Here is a 17542-nt window from a genome sequence, read left to right on the forward strand (position 1 = left end):
TCACAGTCCACCTCCTAACGCCTCTTTTGTTTCCAACTCTCTGGATTTGGCTTTTCTCAGAAACAGATCCGAGACAAAGATTTAAGTGCAATTTGTTTCTTTGAAACTGATCCAATAAATGATAGGCAGGGTAATGAAAAAGTGGCAATGGTAAGGGAAAAACAGAAAGCAATAAAGTGTGCATTAGTAAACCAGTTATCATTTGTGAACCTGGAGGTTAGTTTTTCCAGAGTACTCTAGTGACAGTATAATATATACCCTCAATTTATGCCAGTTGAGGAGGAAGAAGTATGTGGTATTTATCCACCAAATCCCTAGTTGGATGAAGATCACTTCTGGGGAATTTACTCTGCAGGACTCTGACTTGCCCTGAACCTGGACCAAGTGATCTCCTTAGGCCAGAAAAATATCTGTAGGAAAAAATCATAGCTCTTTTCAGTATACATCCATCATCTTGTAAAGCATGGACCTGATACTGACAGATTGTGCCACTATCACCAATTCTAGGAATTTGTACCATAATAGCACACATAGATTGGTCAAGACTTAAAGTTTTCTAGAGATAAGGAAATTGAGATAGAAATTAGATATAAGTAAATTTATGAAAAAGAAAATAAAGTCCAGAATTTATTTTAAAATTAGGAGAAGGAAAGATCTAGTGACTAGATGTGTAGTGGGTGGGATAGAACATTACACATAGAAAGCCATTGTTACACTTCAAGTCACATATAAAAATAGAGTTTGGGTTCTCAAGGCTACTTGACACATCAGCTTTATATAAGTTACAAATAGCATTAGGAAACTGATAGGGCACAGACTACCTCCACAAACCAAGGTGCTTCTGGTGTAGCAATATCTATGTTCTTTTTTTTTTTTTGACAGAGTCTTGCTCTGTCGCCCAGGCTGGAGTTCTGTGGAGCAATCTCGGCTCACTGAAAGCTCCGCCTCCTGGGTTCACACCATTCTCCTGCCTCAGCCTCCCGAGTAGCTGGGGCTACAGGTGCCCACCACCATGCCTGGCTAATTTTTTGTATTTTTAGTAGAGACGGGGTTTCACCGTGTTAGCCAGGATGGTCTCAATCTCCTGACCTTGTGATCCACCCACCTTGGCCTTCCAAAGTGCTGGGATTACAGGCATGAGCCACTGCGCCTGGCCCAATATCTATGTTACTTATGAGACTGCCCAGGAAACAGTACCCATTAGTCCCAGATTTATGTTTAGGAGCCAGAGGCAACTTTCTAAGACAGGCTTAATGAATAGGATATTTTGGACAATGAATTTATTTGATTATTTGTCCAGGTTTACTTTTTGCATATTTTAATTATTTTTGATTAGCTCTAAATCATCATTCTAGAAAGCACAAATTAAAAAAAGAGATCTCAGAGGTTGTAGTCACTAGTCAGAATCTACATTAATATATGAGAACTCTGTCATAGAAATGTACGAAATCACATAAAAAGATAGGGCCAAGTGGGTCAAAAGGCACACACGTATTTTTTGAGTCTAAATCCCCAGGTAAGAGTTGATGTTGTAATGCCATCTATAGGTGTTCCATCAAATATGTAACGTATTTCTACATATTTCCAAGAACAGGGAACAAGTAACCCACTCACCATGAGAAGAATTTGATGTGTAGATCATATAGCCAAAACTATATGAAAATAGATGATGTAAAATTAAAAAAGAAATTGCACAATGTTAGCATGCCTTTAAAAAGTTGATATAGATGGGGGACAAGATGGCTGACTAGACATAACCAGGAGAAACATCTCTTGATGATAGAAAGGGCATAAGAAAGAATGGCACACTCTTAGAACATCTTTTGCAGGGAGGCAATGAAGTGGATGGAGGGAAGACACAGATGCTAGGCTAAAGAGGGAGGAAGCTGTGAACACTGCACAAGGCTATCGTGCACCAGGACTTGATTCCTGGCCCCGTATGTCTCCTGGGGAAGGGGTGAATTGAACAAGCAAGTAGTGGCCCACTCTCCCCTTGGGCTTCTGGAATTCACAAGGAGAACTGCTCAGAGAAATGGCAGAGCCAGAACTCCAGCTGGAGGAGAGCATAGAAAGTTTGGTGCAGGAGCATCTGTAGTGGATCATGGCCAGGGTTATCTATTCCCCTAGGCTCAACTGGCTCCCATAGGAGAATTTAACCCTAGGAGAATTGTTGGACTTGAGCTCTGCAGGGTGATCTTATCCATGAGATGGGGCCAGTGGACCCAAGCAGCCCTCAATCTGCTGGCCTCTTCTGGGGCCCCAGCCTGGTAGTTCCTGCTTGTAGTGCAGCCCACAATACTTCCTGAAGGCCTGTTTCATAGCTCCTGCACTGGCAGACTGCGCCTGACCAGCAGAGTGCTCCAGCAGAGAAGCCCTAGGTGACATGCACTAGCCCACCTTCCCACACAATGCAACCTACCCACAATGCAGCCTCCCCTGTGCCACTTTTCCCACACATACTTGCCCATGGCCTACGTTTGCATTGCTTTACCACTGTATATGTGTGCACAGGCAGACCTTGGCTTCCCTTCCCAACTTGGAGCATGTACATGTGCACCCTGCTGTGCCACTGCAACCAGTGTGCATGTGAGTGCATTCTGGCTCCCTCCACCCACCACATCCCCCCACTTCTGCCAGCATCTTTCTCCTGCACCAAAACTGCCATCAGACCAAAGTAGGCATGGAGAAAAGCAATCTTGCTCCCACCCTGAGCCACCACCTCCACCCATGGGAACATGCACAGAGGGTGCAACCACCACCACCAGCGTGAACTAGCACACAGTTACCAGCAAAGCAGGGGGTGTGATCCCCCTAGCTGTGCTGTCAATGCCAGCCACTGCTGTGAACGGCTGTGTGAAGGCCAGCACCCCCTCACCCACTAGGATCCTGCTGCAGTCTAGGAGCATGCACCAACACCTTGCTGCAGCTGTAGCTGCTACGTGCACATGCAAATGAGGATGATTTCTGCTGCCAGTAATCTATAAAGTGCCTTGGGTGGCATCACCCATCACAGTGTTGTGATGAGTAGTCTGGAAGCACCTGGGCTCTTCCAGCATAGCAGGTTCATTACATTGAGAAGCTATAGAACTAAGCAGGAGGGGAGCAGGGCAGAGGTGATACAAGTCCCCCAGAGTTAGAGCATGCAGTCCAGGAGTCCTGAACTGAGGCTTGGTCCCTTAAAATCCTCCCAAAATGAAGCCAGTCAACTAAACCCACCTTATGCAACAATCAAATCCCTGAGGTCATTAAATAGGATCAAAAGAAATAAAAACCCACCCAAAGGACAGCAACTTCAAAGAGCGAAGGAAGATAAGCCCACAAAGATGATAAAGATAAAGCACAAGAACTCTGACAACTGAAGAAGCCAGAGTGTCTTCTTTTTCTCCAAACAAGAGCATTAGTTCTCCAGCAAGGGTTCTTAACTGGGCTAAGATGGCTGAAGTGACAGAAATAGGTTTCAGAACAGGAACAGAAATAGGAATGAAGACCATCAAGATTCAAGAGAATGTTGAAAATCAATATAAAGAAGCTAAGAATCACAATAAAAAGACACAGAAGCGGACAGACAAGATAGTCAGTATATAAAACAACATAACTGACCTGATAAAGCTGAAAAACAAACTACAAAGATTTTATAATGCAATTACAAGCATTAACAGCAGAACAAAACAATCTGAAGAAAAAATCTCAGATTTGAAGAAGGAATGAACAAAACCTCTGTGAAAAATGGGATTATGTAAAGAGACCAAGCCTATGACTCATTGGCATCCATAAAAGAGATGGGAAAAATAGAATAAACTTGGAAAACATATTTCAGGATATTATCCATGAGAACTTCCTCAACCTAGCTAGGGAAGCTGACATTCAAATTCAGGAAATGCTGAGAATCCCTGAAAAATACTTCACAAAAAGATCATCCCCAAGACACATAATCATCAGATTCGTCAAGGTCGAAATAAAATAAAAAATGTTAAGGGCAGCTAGAAAAACAGATCACTTACAAAGGGAAGTCTATCAGACCAGCAACAAACCTTTCAGTGGAAACCCTAAAAGCCAGAAGAGACTGGGGCCCTTTATTCAATATAATTAAAGGAAAGAAATTCCAACCAAGAATTTCATATCTGGCCAAATTAAGCTTCACAATTGAAGGACAAATAAGATCTTTTTCAGAGAAGAAAATGGTGAGTAAATGTGTTACCATCAGACCTACCTTATAAGAGGTCCTGAAAGAAACCCTAAATATGAAAAGGAAAGACTGTTACCAGTTTCTACGAAAACACATTTAGGTATGCAGACCAGTCACACTATGAAGCAACCACACAAACAAGCCTGCATATGAACTAGCTAACGACATGATGACAGGATCAAATTCACAAATATCAATACTAACATTGAATATAAATAGGCTAAATACACCAATCAAAAGGCAAAAAGAGTGGCAAGCTGGATAAAGAAGTATGATCTAATGATATGCTGTGTTCAAGAGACCCATCTTACCTGCAGGGAAACCCACAGGCTCAAAATGGAGAGATGGAAGAAAATCTACCAAGCAAAAGAAAAACAGAAAAAAGCAAGGGTTGCAGTCTTAATTTCAGACAAAACAGACTTTAAACCAACAAAGATTAAAAAAAGACAAAGAAGGGAAATACACAACGGTAAAAAGTTCAGTTCCACAAGAAGACCTAACTATCATATACATACATACATATATACATATATACACATATATATATACATATATATACACATATATATACATATATATACACACATATATATATACATATATATACACACACATATATATACATATATATATACACACATATATATACATATATACATATATATATATATGCTAAGGATTCCCATTGTCTCTGCCCAAAAGCTCCTTGAGCTGATAAGCAATTTCAGCTACATTACAGGATACAAAATCAATGTGCAAAAATCACTAGCATTGCTATACACCAACAACAGCCAAGCTAAAAGCCAAGTCAGAAATGCAATTCCATTTACAACTATCCACAAAAGAACAAAATGCCTGGGAATACAGCCAAGCACAGAGATGAAAGATCTCTATAATGAGAATTAGAAAACACTGCTAAAAATTATATATATATATATGCACACAACACAGGAGCACCCAGATTTATAAAGCAAGTTCTTAGAGACCTTCAAAGAGACTTAGATTGCCATACAGTAATAGTGGGAGACCTCAACACTTCACTGACGCGTTAAACAGAACACTAAGGCAGAAAATTAACAAGATACTTAGGATCCGAACTCAGCAAGAAACCAAATGGACCTGATAGTTATCCAGAGAACTCTACACCCAAAACCAGCAGAATATACATTTTTCCCATTAGCACATTTAACGTACTCTAAAATCAATCACACAATCAGACATAAAATAATCCTCAGTAAATGCAAAAGAACTGAAATCATAACAACCACTCTCTTGGACAACAGCAAAAAAAAAAAAAAAAAAAAAAAAAATTGAAAATCATGATTAGGAAAATCACTCAAAACTGTACAATTACATGGAAATTAAACAACCTGTCCCTGAATGAATTTTGGGTAAATAATTAAATTAAAGGAGAAATCATGAAGTTCTCTGAAACTAATAAAAACATAGATAAAATATACCATAATCTCTGGGACACAGCTAAGGCACTATGAAGAGGGAAATGTATAGTAACAAATGCTTGCATTAAACAATTAGAAAGATCTCAAGTTAATAACCTAACATGACAAATAAAAGAACTAGAGAATCAAGGGCAAACAAATCCCAAAGCTATTAGAAGATAATAGCTGAACTGTAGAAGATTGACAAAAACAATAAAAAAAATTCGAAAGATTGACGAATCCAGGAGATAATTTTTTGAAAAAAAAATGAGATAGATAAATTGATAGCTAAACTAATAAAGAAGTAAAGAGAGAGGATCCAAATAAAAATGATTAAAAATGACAAAAGGGATATTACCCTTGATCCCCACAAAAACACAAATAACCATCCAAGAATACTATGAACATTTCTATGCACACAAGCTAGAAAATCTAGAAACAATGGATAAATTCCCGGATGCATACATCCTCCCAATACTGAAGCAGGAAGAAGTTGAATCCTGAACAGACCAAAAATGAACTCCAAAATTGCATCCGTAAAAAAATAGCCTACAAACCAAAAGAAGCCCAGAACCAAATGGATCCACATCCAAATTCTACCATATTTACAAAGGAGAGCTGGAACCATTCATACTGAAACTATTTCAAAAAAGTGAGGAGAAGGGACTCCTCTCCATCTCATTCTATGAGGCCAGTATCATCGTAACACAGAAACATGTAAGAGACACAACAATGAAAAAATAAAATTTAGGGGAAAACATCCCTGATTAACATTGATGCAAAATTCATCAACAAAATACAAGCAAACAAAATTCAGCATCCCATTAAAATGCTAATCCAGCATGATCAAGTAGGCTTTGTCCTTAGGATGCAAGATTGTCTCAACATATGCAAATCAATAAATGTGATTCATTACATAATCAGAACTTTAAATAAAGTTCTTTAAATAAAGTTCTTAAAGCCTTTATTTAAAGGCTTTAAATAAAATTCAACATCACTTCATGTAAAAAATTCTCAACAAACTAAATATTAAAGGAACATACCTCAAAATAATAAGAGCCATCTATAACGAACCCACAGCCAACATCGTAGTGAAAGGGCAAAACCTGGAATCATTTCCCTTGAAAACCAGCACAAGAAAAGGATGCCCTCTCTCACCATTCCTATTCAACATAATATTGGCAGTCTTGACAAAAGCAGTCAGGAAAGATACAAAAATAAAGGGCAATCAGGCCAGGTGGGGTGGCTCACACCTGTAATCCCAGCACTTTGGGGAGCCGAGGCGGGTGGATCACGAGGTCAGGAGATCAAGACCATCCTGGCTAACATGGTGAAACCCTGTCTCTACTAAAAATACAAAAAATTAGCCAGGCGTGGTGGAGGGTGCCTATAGTCCCAGCTACTCAGGAGGCTGAGGCAGGAGAATGGCGTGAACCCGTGAGGCGTAGCTTGCAGTGAGCCGAGATGGCACAACTGCACTCCAGCCTGGGTGACAGAGCAAGACTCTGTCTCAAAAAAACAAGTCAGGGACCAAGGGCAATACCCAGTGAGGCGCAAGTTTGGGTTGGTTCTAGTGGTTTGAGGGCAGTCTCCTTGGGAATCTGAACTTGTGCCAGAGGATGGGCTCCTGTTGTTTAAGGGCTCTGTGCCTCATATGAAACCAAAAATACAAAAATATAAGCAATAAAAGAAAAAATACATAAACTGGGCATTATCAAAATTTAAAAATCGTATGCATCAAAGGACACAATTGGCTGGGCATGGTGGCTCACGCCTGTAATTCCAACACTTTGGGAGGCCGAGGCGGGCGGATCACGAGGTCAGGAGTTCAAGACCAGCCTGGCCAACATGGAGAAACCCCATCTCTACTAAAAATACAAAAAATTAGCCAGGCGCGGTGGAGGGTGCCTGTAGTCCCAGCTACTTGGGAGGCTGAGGCAGGAGAATGGCATGAACCCAGGAGACGGAGCTTGTAGTGAGCCGAGATCAGGCCACTGCACTCCAGCCTGGGTGACAGAGCAAGACTCCATCTCAAAAATAAATAAATAAATAAATACAGGGCATCCAAACAGAAAGTGAAGAAGTAAAACTGTCCCTGTTTTTAGATGAAATGATTCTGTATCTAGAAATTCCCGTAGTCTCTGCTCAAAAGCTCCTTGAGCTGATAAGCAATTTCAGCTACGTTACAGGATACAAAATCAATGTGCAAAAATCACTAGCATTGCTATACACCAACAACAGCCAAGCTAAAAGCCAAGTCAGAAATGCAACCCCATTTACAATTACCCACAAAAGAACAAAATGCCTGGGAATACAGCCAAGCACAGAGGTGAAAGATCTCTACAACGAGAATTAGAAAACACTGCTAAAAAAATCATAGATGACACAAACAAATGGAAAAACATTCCATGCTCATGGAGAGAAAAAAATTAATATTATTAAAATGGCCATAATTCCTAAAGCAATTTGTGGGTTCAATGCTATTTCTACAAAACTACGAACTGCATTACTCACAAAACTAGAAAAATTCATTTTAAAATTCATATAAAAGCAAAAAAGAGCCCTAATAGCCAAGATAATCCTAGTTAAAAAAGAAAAAAGCTGGAGAAATCATGCTACCTCACTTCAAACTATACTATAGGGCTGCAGTAACTAAAACAGCATGGATACTGGTACAAAAATAGACACACAGACCAATGAAACAGAACACAGAGCTCAGAAATAAGGCTGTACACCTACAACCATCTGATCTTCAACAAAATTGTTAAAAACAAGCAGTGAGGAAATGATTTCCCATTCAGTAAATGGTGCTGGAATAACTGGCTATCCATATGTAGAAGACTGAAACTGGACCCTTCCCTTATACCATATACAAAAATCAACTCAAGGTGTATTAGGGATTTAAATACAAAAACCCCAAACTATAAAAATCCTGTAAAATAACCTAGAAAATACCATTCTGAACACAGGAACTGGAAAACACTTCAGGACAATGATGCCAAAAGCAATAATAACAAAAGCAAAAATTGACAAAAGGGATCTAATTAAAGAGCTTCTACCCAACAACAAAAAACTATCAACAAAGTAAACAGACAACCTACCGAATAGGAGAAAAAAAATTGCAAACTATGAATCTGACAAAGATTTAATATCCAGCATCTATAAGGAACTTAAACAAATTTACAACAAATAAAACAACCCCATTAAAAAGTGGGCAAAGCACATGAATGGACACTTCTCAAAAGAAGACATACATGTGACCAACAAATATATGACAAAAAGCTCAACATCACTGATCATTAGAGAAATGCAAATCAAAACCACAGTGAGACACCACCTCACGCAAATTAGAATGGCTATGATAAAAAGTCAAAAAATAACAGACACTGGGGAGATTTTGGATAAAAATGCACACTTCTATACTATTGGTGGGAGTGTAAATTCGTTCAACCATTGTGGAAGAAGTTGTAGAGATTCCTCAAAGACCTAAAGACAGAAATACCATTAGAACCAGCAATCCCATTACTGGGTATATTCCCAAAGGAATATAAATTGTTCTATTATAAATACACATGCACGTGTAGGTTTATTGCAGCACTATTCACAATAGCAAAGACATGGAATCAGTCCGAATGCCCATTAATGATAGACTGGATGAAGAAAATGTGGTAAGCATACATAATGGAATGCTATGCAACCATAAAAAAGAACGAGATCACGTCCTTTGTACGGACATGGATGGAGCTGGAGGACCTTACCCTTCACAAACTAACACAGGAACAGAAAACCGAATACCACATGTTTCTCACTCATAAATGGGATCTAAATGATGAGAATACATGGACACATAGAGGGGATCCACATATACTGGGGCCTGTTAGGGGGTGGAGGGTAAAGGAGGGAGAGAAGCAGGAAAAATAACTAATGGATACTGGGTTTATTGCCTGGGTGATGAAATAGTCTGTACTACCATCCCCCATGACACACATTTACCTATGTAATGAAACTGCACATGCTGCACATATACTTCTGAACTTAAAAGTTAAAAAAATAATTCCATGAGTAAATAGTAGTGATTTTATCTGACTGATTTCTCATGTGTTTATCAAAAATGCACCTGCATTTGATATTCCAATGTTTTAATGGATTTCAATTTTTGTATACTGCAATATACTACTCTATACACACACAAGGTAAAGTTGCCATCTTGGATTGGAGGACATAAACTTGATAAGAGTCTCACCTTCAAAGATTTTTATTATTTTTGCTTTCAGGTTTTTTATTTCAAGGTTACCTTTAGAAAGTATACAAATTTCTGTATCAAATATAAAGAAAAGTATCACTACCTTTTCTAAAAACGTATTGAAATATATTTAAAATTGTATGTGATCAATGAACTATACTGGAGATCGTATGTTAGGGTATTCTTTCTAAAAGTAGAACATTCTTAATTTTCTGAAATTAAATATTTTTGTGAATAACATGGACTTTGAAAATCTGTTGACTCATTCTTTAATTACTCAACATGTGTGATATGGTTTGGCTGTGTCCCCACTCAAATCTCATTTTGAATTGTAGCTCCCATAATTCCCACATATTGTGGAAAGGACACCCTGCGAGATAATTGAATCACAGGGGCAGTTTACCCCATGCTGTTCTGTTGGTAGTGAATAAGTCTCACAAGATCTGATGGTTTTATAAGGGAAAAACTCTTTTGCTTGCCTCTCATTCTCTCTTGCCTGCCACCATGTAACGTGCCTTTCACCTTCTGCCATGATTCTGAAGCTTTCCCAGTCATTTGCAACTGTGAGTTCATTAAATCTCTTTTTCTTTGTAAATTACTCAGTCTCAGGTATGTCTTTACCAGCAGTATGAGAACAGATTAATAAAACAGGTAAATAGACATAGACTGTTTTGTCTGTGTGTGTGTGCGTTTGTGTGTGTGTTCCTTTGGGCTACAATAGGACATTAACTGTATTTAATTGTTTTTCTTTGGTGTAAGCAGAATTATGTCTAATGTTATGTCTGACATTGAAGGTGTTTTCATTTTAAAATTTACATATAAAATATAAAGTATGTGTAAAGACAGAAAAAATATGTTTATGTAAGTTGAAAAAAATCAATAAGCTTGTATGAGAAAATTGATTTTTGTAATATCCCAGAAATTCTGCAAAAAAACAACGGAAAAATAAAGGTAATCAACAAAATTTTTAAATTAAGATAAGTCTGCTTTAAAAACGATTGAAATATCAATCAAATAATTTTTAATAATTTGAGACTATTAATATACAATAAAAAGCAAAAAGAAAATCAGGAGAGAACGGGGCCATTAAACGTCCTACTTTTACCCATGGGAAAAATTTGAAGGGCTTAAAGGTAAATAAATGAGAAGTTAAAATTTAGGAAATGTGTAAACAAAATTATATGCTTGACTGTATTTCATTGATGCAATTGATGTATGTTTTGTGTCCATCTATTATATATAGATAGATTAAAAATTAGTTGCATTTATACGTTATGCTATCTAAATAAACCTCCCTTTAGTCTCCATATATGTAAATAGTCTTTTAAAATGTACTTACTTTGCTGATTATAAAGTGGGTCACACCTGTATTCAAGGTTCACCCACTGGCATAATTCTGTACTATGGATGGAAAGATTTTCTAAGTTAATAATTCATAATTTGAAGAATTGCTTTAGACAGTAACCTAAGACTATGATTACTCTGTTTTCTAAAAATTGGGTATGCTGATATAGTAGAATGTTAACAGGAAATAATTAGTTACCCAGGCTTTTTTTTTTTTTTCTAGGAACTAAAATATAAACGTATTACCACAACCAAAACAAAAAACAAACTGCAAACTACACACGTATATATATAATCATTAAATATGATAACTTCTACTTTTTAATATGACCATGGACTGCTAAAATGGCATAGTTTCCATGGGTCTAATAAAAAAAGTAATTGAGTAACATTTTATTATCAATTTTTTTTGGAACATTGTGTATGGGCCAGGAACCTTTGCCAACTCTTTCATCAATGCATGAAGTTAAATAACTGTAACATTAAACATAATAAATTTCTGCCAGGAAACTACTAAACTTGTCTATCCTGATTCCTAGTTTACTCACTCCCAATAAAAGAATATAGTTCAAAAATGCTAGTGTTATTCACTCAATGCTTTTATTTAGTTTAGCTCTCTCTCTCTCTACCATCATATTTTCTTTATTTCTTTCTCTTTTAGAATTATGGATATCGCAAACATTGAGGAGATGCAAATTAGCGCATGTTGTCATCTACAATAAAGGAAGAAGATACGCAAAGGGTGCATTTTTAGGTGAGATGATAAAGAAATCTATCTCTGAAGTGGTACGAGTTTGAGATGTGATTAAAGGTAAAAGAGAACATGTTGGAATATCTTAGAGAAAACCGTTTCCAGAAGTCTGAAGAACAAGTGCAAAGACCCTGCTGACAGATCATGCCTTATGTGTTTAAGGAGCAGCAAGATGTCTACTAGGTCTGGAGAAAAATAAACCAGTGGGAGAATTTAAGAGATGAGAAAACAAATTATGAAGGGCACAGTGGGTAACAGGAAGAATTTTGGCTTTTATTCCTGGTAGGCTGGAAGGCCAAGGAGGCATTTAGAAAGAGAGAGAGAAGATTGTCTGATTGGTATTTTTAAAGATGCAATCTAGTTGCTTTAAGAAAACAAATTATAATAAACGAGGAGTGGAAGACATTATTGCTCAAGCCTGCATGAGAGATCTTCTGTTTTGGAGTAGGGGGATAGTATGTGATATATGAAGAAAGGATCAGATATAGAATTTTTTTTTAATTAAAAAATTGTTGGAGGGATTTAATTTAACTTAGGAATAATTGTTTTCTGTAGTCCAACAGAGGGTAATTTAAATTCATAGAGAATAGAAGATACACATCTGACCAGAAGTGCTGTAAGCCTAGGGTTATTCATCACTTAGACTCTATGGACACTAAGACACCTTGCCAAGAGCTCCAAGCATATTAATAAAAATATGGCATCAAGATTTTGTCTCATAAATTTCTAAACATTGGAGATCTACTATCAGGCCCAAGAGTATTAATAAAGGCAATCACACTTCAAGGTTAATAAGGTAACTTTATCATCCAGTATTGGAATATGACATAGTTGTATAACGTTGGCTAATTTACCTAATATGTCTAATTATGAGTTTTCTCTAGTCTGAGAACCAAAGCTCCTACATACAACTGCAATCTCTCTAATACCCTGAATTCTCTGCACAATTCTATTAAATTAATGGCATATCATAATGCATTAAACTCTGGTATCTTTATTCTGTTTTACATTCCTAGAAAGCTTCTTTTCAGCCCACGCTTTGTATTGACCGAGCTAACTCCTAATAATCCTTAAAGTCATAATTTATTTTACCTCATCACGCTAGCCTTATCTCTGTTCGAATGTACTGATGTTTTCAATTATATAATGTTTGCTAAATGAATTGACACTGTTTATTCAATTAATATTTTTATCTCAAGGTTTTTGAGCTAATTATTTCTTTCTTTTTTTTCAATAATTTCAGCTTTTATTTTAGATTCAGGGGCACATGTACAGATGTGTTACTTGTGTGTTTCCAGAAATTCATCCATTTCCTCAGATTTTCTAGTTTTTCTCCATAGAGGAGTTCATATTAGTCTCTGAAGATCTTTTTTGTGTTTCTGTAGGATCAGTTATAATGTCACCTTTGTCATTTCTGATTGCTCTTATTTGGGTTTTCTTTTTTGTTTTCTTTGTTAATCTAGCTGTCGTTGTCAATCTTGTATATACTTTTAAAGTATCACGTTTGATTTCATTGATTCTTTGTGTGAATTTTTGGGTTTCAATTTTTGTTCTTGTCTACTCAGATCTTACTTATCTCTTTCCTTCTGCTACATTTGGGGTAAGTTTGGTTGTTTACCTTCTGTAGGTGTAATGTTAGATTATTAATTTGAGACCTTTCCAACTTTTTAAGGAAGGCATTTAGCATGACAAACTTTTCTGTTAATACTGATTACCCTGCGTCCTAGAGATTTGGTATGTTGTGTTCCTGTTTTTATTTATTTCCAAGAATGTATTGATTTCTGCCTCAATTTCATTGTTTGCCAAAAGCCATTTAGGGGCAAGTTGTTTAATGTTCAAGTTATTGCGTGATTTTCAGAGATATCTTTGGTATTGATTTCTATATTTATTCCACCATGATCTGAGAGAATGGTTGGTGTAATCTTTATTTTTTAATCTATTGAGCCTTGCTTAATGGTTGAGCATGTGGTTGATCTTAGTGTAGGCTCTGTGTGTAGATGAGAAGAATGTGTATTCTGTGGTGGTTGGATGGTGTATTCTGTACATATCTAGTAGATTCAGTTGGTCAAGAGTTGGATTTAAGTCCAGATTTTTTTTGTTAGTTTTCTGCCTCAGTGATCTAACACTGTCACTGTGGTTGTACAGTTCCCCACTATTATTGCGTGGTAGTCTAAGTCTTTTCAAAGGACTAGAATTACTTGTTTTATAAATTTTAGTGCTTCAATATTGGTTGCATTATATTTAGGATAATTAAGTCTTTTGTTGAATTGAACCAGTTATTATTATGTGATGTCCTACTTTGTCCTTTTTTACCGTTGTTGGTTTCTTTAAATTCTGTTTTATCTGATGTAAGAATAGTGATCTTGCTCTTTTTTGTTTTCCATTTGCATGGCAGACTTTCTCCAACCTTTACTTTGAGCCATGGGTGTCATTACGTGGGAGAGGGGACTCTTAAAAACAGCAGATGGATGGGTCTTATGATTTTAATTCAACTTGCCACTCTATGCCTTTTAAGTGGGGGGTGTTTAGACCATTTAAATTCAAGATTAATATTAATATATGAGGTTGTGATCATATTATGAAGTTATTAGGTGGTCACTTTGTAGTTTCTATTGTTTGGTTGCTTTGTAGGGTCTGTGGGGTATGTATTTAAGTATATTTTTGTGGTAGCAGGTATCATTCTTTCCTTTCCACATTTAGAACTTCCTTAAGAATATCTTGTAAGATTGATCTAGTGGTAATGAATTCACTTAGTGTTTACTTGCCTGGGAAAGATTATTTTCTCCTTCACTTACGAAGCTTAGTTTGGTAGGATATAATATTCTTGGTTAGAATTGCTTTTCTTTATGAATGTTGAAAATAAGACCATAATCTTGCCTGGCTTGTAATTTTTCTGCTGAGACATCTGCCGTTAGCCTTAGGGGTACCCTTTGAATATTATTTAACATTTTTCTCTAGCTGCGTTTAATTTCTTTTTCTTTAGCATTGACCTTGGACAGTCTAGTGACTATATATGTCTTGATGAAGTTTGTTTTTATAGTATCTCACAGGTGTTCTCTAGATTTCTTGTATCTGGATGTCTACCTCTCTAGCAAAATTAGGAAAATGTTCTTAATTTTCTTGAATTATTTCCTCAAATATATTTTCCAGGATGTTTTCTTTTTCTTCATCTTTCTTAGGAATGTCAATTAATTGGTAGGTTTAACCACTTTACAGAATCCCATATTTTCTGAAGACTGTGTTCATTTTTAAAAATTATTTTTATTTCTGTCTGACTGATTTATTTTGAATTATTGCTCTGAATGCTCGGAAATTCTTTCCTCTACATGGTCCAGGCTATTGATAAAGCTGTCAATTATATTTTGGAATTCCTTAAGTGAGTTATTCAGTTCCATAAGCTTTAGTTGATTTACTATTAAGATGTTTATCTTTTCCTCCATTATCTGGATTGCTATAGAAGTTTTTTTAATGTTGATTTTCAACCTTTCCTTTGACTTCATTGAGCTTTCTTGCAATCCACGGTTTGAATACTTTATCTGTCATTTCTGAGTTATATTTTGGTCAGGGATCATTGCTGGAGAACTAGTGTGATCCTCCGGTGTTGTCACTACATTCATATTCTTCATGGTGCTGGAATTCTTGTTCTGGTTCCTTCTCATCTGGAGATGCTGACACTTCTAAGTTTTGCAATAATTTTTATGTTGAGTAGAATTTTTCTTTCTTTCCCTTCATTATTTATTTTCTTCTTTTCCTACCTGGTTTTCCCTCTCCTTAGGGTGTTTGACTACAGAGAAAGCTGGGTATGATCTTTTGGCTTTGCTTTTACAACCTGTGTGCTTCTGTCGGTAGGATTTATAATGATCTCTGCAGTTAGATTGGGCTTATGGGTAAGAGTCCTGTTACCAAGAAGGCTGGGTATGTACCTGATCCTTGTTTACTGGGAGAAACTTTCTGTGAACTCAGGCTGATTCATGGAGTGCACAGTGGTTTGAGGGCCCTTCTCAGCCCTGGGGATATGGGGCAAGTTGAGCAGGGCCAGATGGCATATGTTTGCCTACAGGTCCCTTGATGGCAAACACAAGCATGAGCATTGAGGGAGAATCCAGTAAGTGACCACCAAGTGACCACAGGTGAGTCTAGGTGTAGAGCTGGAAAACCTCCTCAGCCCCAAGTTATCTGCATGGTGATAGGGGTGGCCTATATTCTTAATACAGGAGAGTGGGTTCTCCAAATGCCTGGAGATCTGCCCAGGTATGGGGCAGAGAGGGCCCCACCTGCACTTGAAACTCTGCATAGGAATGGTGGAGTGTTAATATGGGCAAGCACATACTTTGAATGCCTGGAGATCTGCTTGGGCTTTGAGCAGAGGGCTCCACCGCACCATGATCTATGCACAGGAAAGGTGGTGCTGTTCTGGTTGCTGATCAAGTGAGCAGATGCTTCAAATGCCTGGAGTTCTGCTTGGTCATGAAGTGGAGATGGACCCACTGACCCAGGATCTGTGCCCAGGAAGGGTGGCATGGCTTAGGCTGCTGAACTAGGTGAGCAGGTTCTCTGAATGCCTGGAGATCTGCCTTGGCATGAAGCACAGAGTGCCCTGCTGCACCATGATTTATGTCCATGAAAGGTGGGGTGGCTCAGGCTATTGTTCCATGCAAGCAGGTGATTCTAATGCCTGGATTTCTGTCTGTAGGTGGAGCAGAAGAGCACCACAATCTTAAGGGAGTAGACCTGTTCCAGGTTTCCAAGCTGGCCTTGGCTGCAATTCTCATTGTCCAGGAGAAACTGCAGCTGTAGCAGCTCTTTTCCCACCTCAGGCCCGTGGAAGGGGTGAGCACAATTCCAACACTCACTAATGATGCATTTTCTGGAGTTCTGGCTGTGAAAACACCTATACCACTCCAGAGCAGGCACTCCAATCTCTGGCAAAAGACTAAAATGGCTGCATGCTCACTCTGCTGGGTCGCCAAAGAATGGCTGACTTTGTGTGAACCCACATTAAAAATGGCATTCTGCTCTGGGTCCTGAGTCTCAGAAAATGCCTGCAGCTTTTTCTGATGTCTTTCCCTTATGACACCTCCAACCCTTTCCTTAAGTTAGCCATAGGGATTAGGAGAAACAAAGTGCTTGCTGTTCCTTGGCCTGAGTTACTAGGATCCCCTGTGGAAAGGTAAGTTGCAGAGGAAAGCTATCTGCCTCTCTCACATACAGGGGCTTCAGTCACTTTTATCATCTGGAAGTCACCATGGGGGCTATTTGCCTGCATTCTTCTCCCTGGGACCTTGGGTATCCTTCATGATTCTGGCAGATTCCCATTTTTTTTCTTGAATTAAAGCTCACAGAGTTTATCTTTATGCACTATTTTGCTATTTCCAAGTGGCGAAGGCACACTAAAAGCCTCTAATCTGCCATCTTGGAGAAAAGTACAAATTACTTCTTTCATATTACAGGTAAAGAATCTTCCTTACTCTCAGTATAAATAAGTTGTCAAATATCACAAAATGATAGGATGTAAATCCAGTCCTTGGCCACATTGAAGATAATCTGAGATTTCATTAGACAACAGGTCATTTCCGATA

The 17542-nt window shown here is 37.8% G+C and overlaps 1 protein-coding gene across 1 annotated transcript in view; it reads left to right on the forward strand.

The window, feature by feature from the left end:
* The first annotated feature begins 3432 nt into the window (after positions 1-3432).
* LOC134810156 (ubiquitin carboxyl-terminal hydrolase 51-like) overlaps positions 3433-17542 on the forward strand; it is a 60850-nt gene continuing 46740 nt past the window's right edge. The window contains exon 1 of the mRNA XM_063811809.1: positions 3433-3577. Coding sequence (XP_063667879.1) covers positions 3433-3577 — 145 coding nt within the window. The remainder of the gene's footprint in view (positions 3578-17542) is intronic.

The sequence above is a fragment of the Pan troglodytes genome, chromosome 4 (genome assembly GCF_028858775.2).
Source record: "Pan troglodytes isolate AG18354 chromosome 4, NHGRI_mPanTro3-v2.0_pri, whole genome shotgun sequence".
Lineage (NCBI taxonomy): Eukaryota > Metazoa > Chordata > Mammalia > Primates > Hominidae > Pan > Pan troglodytes.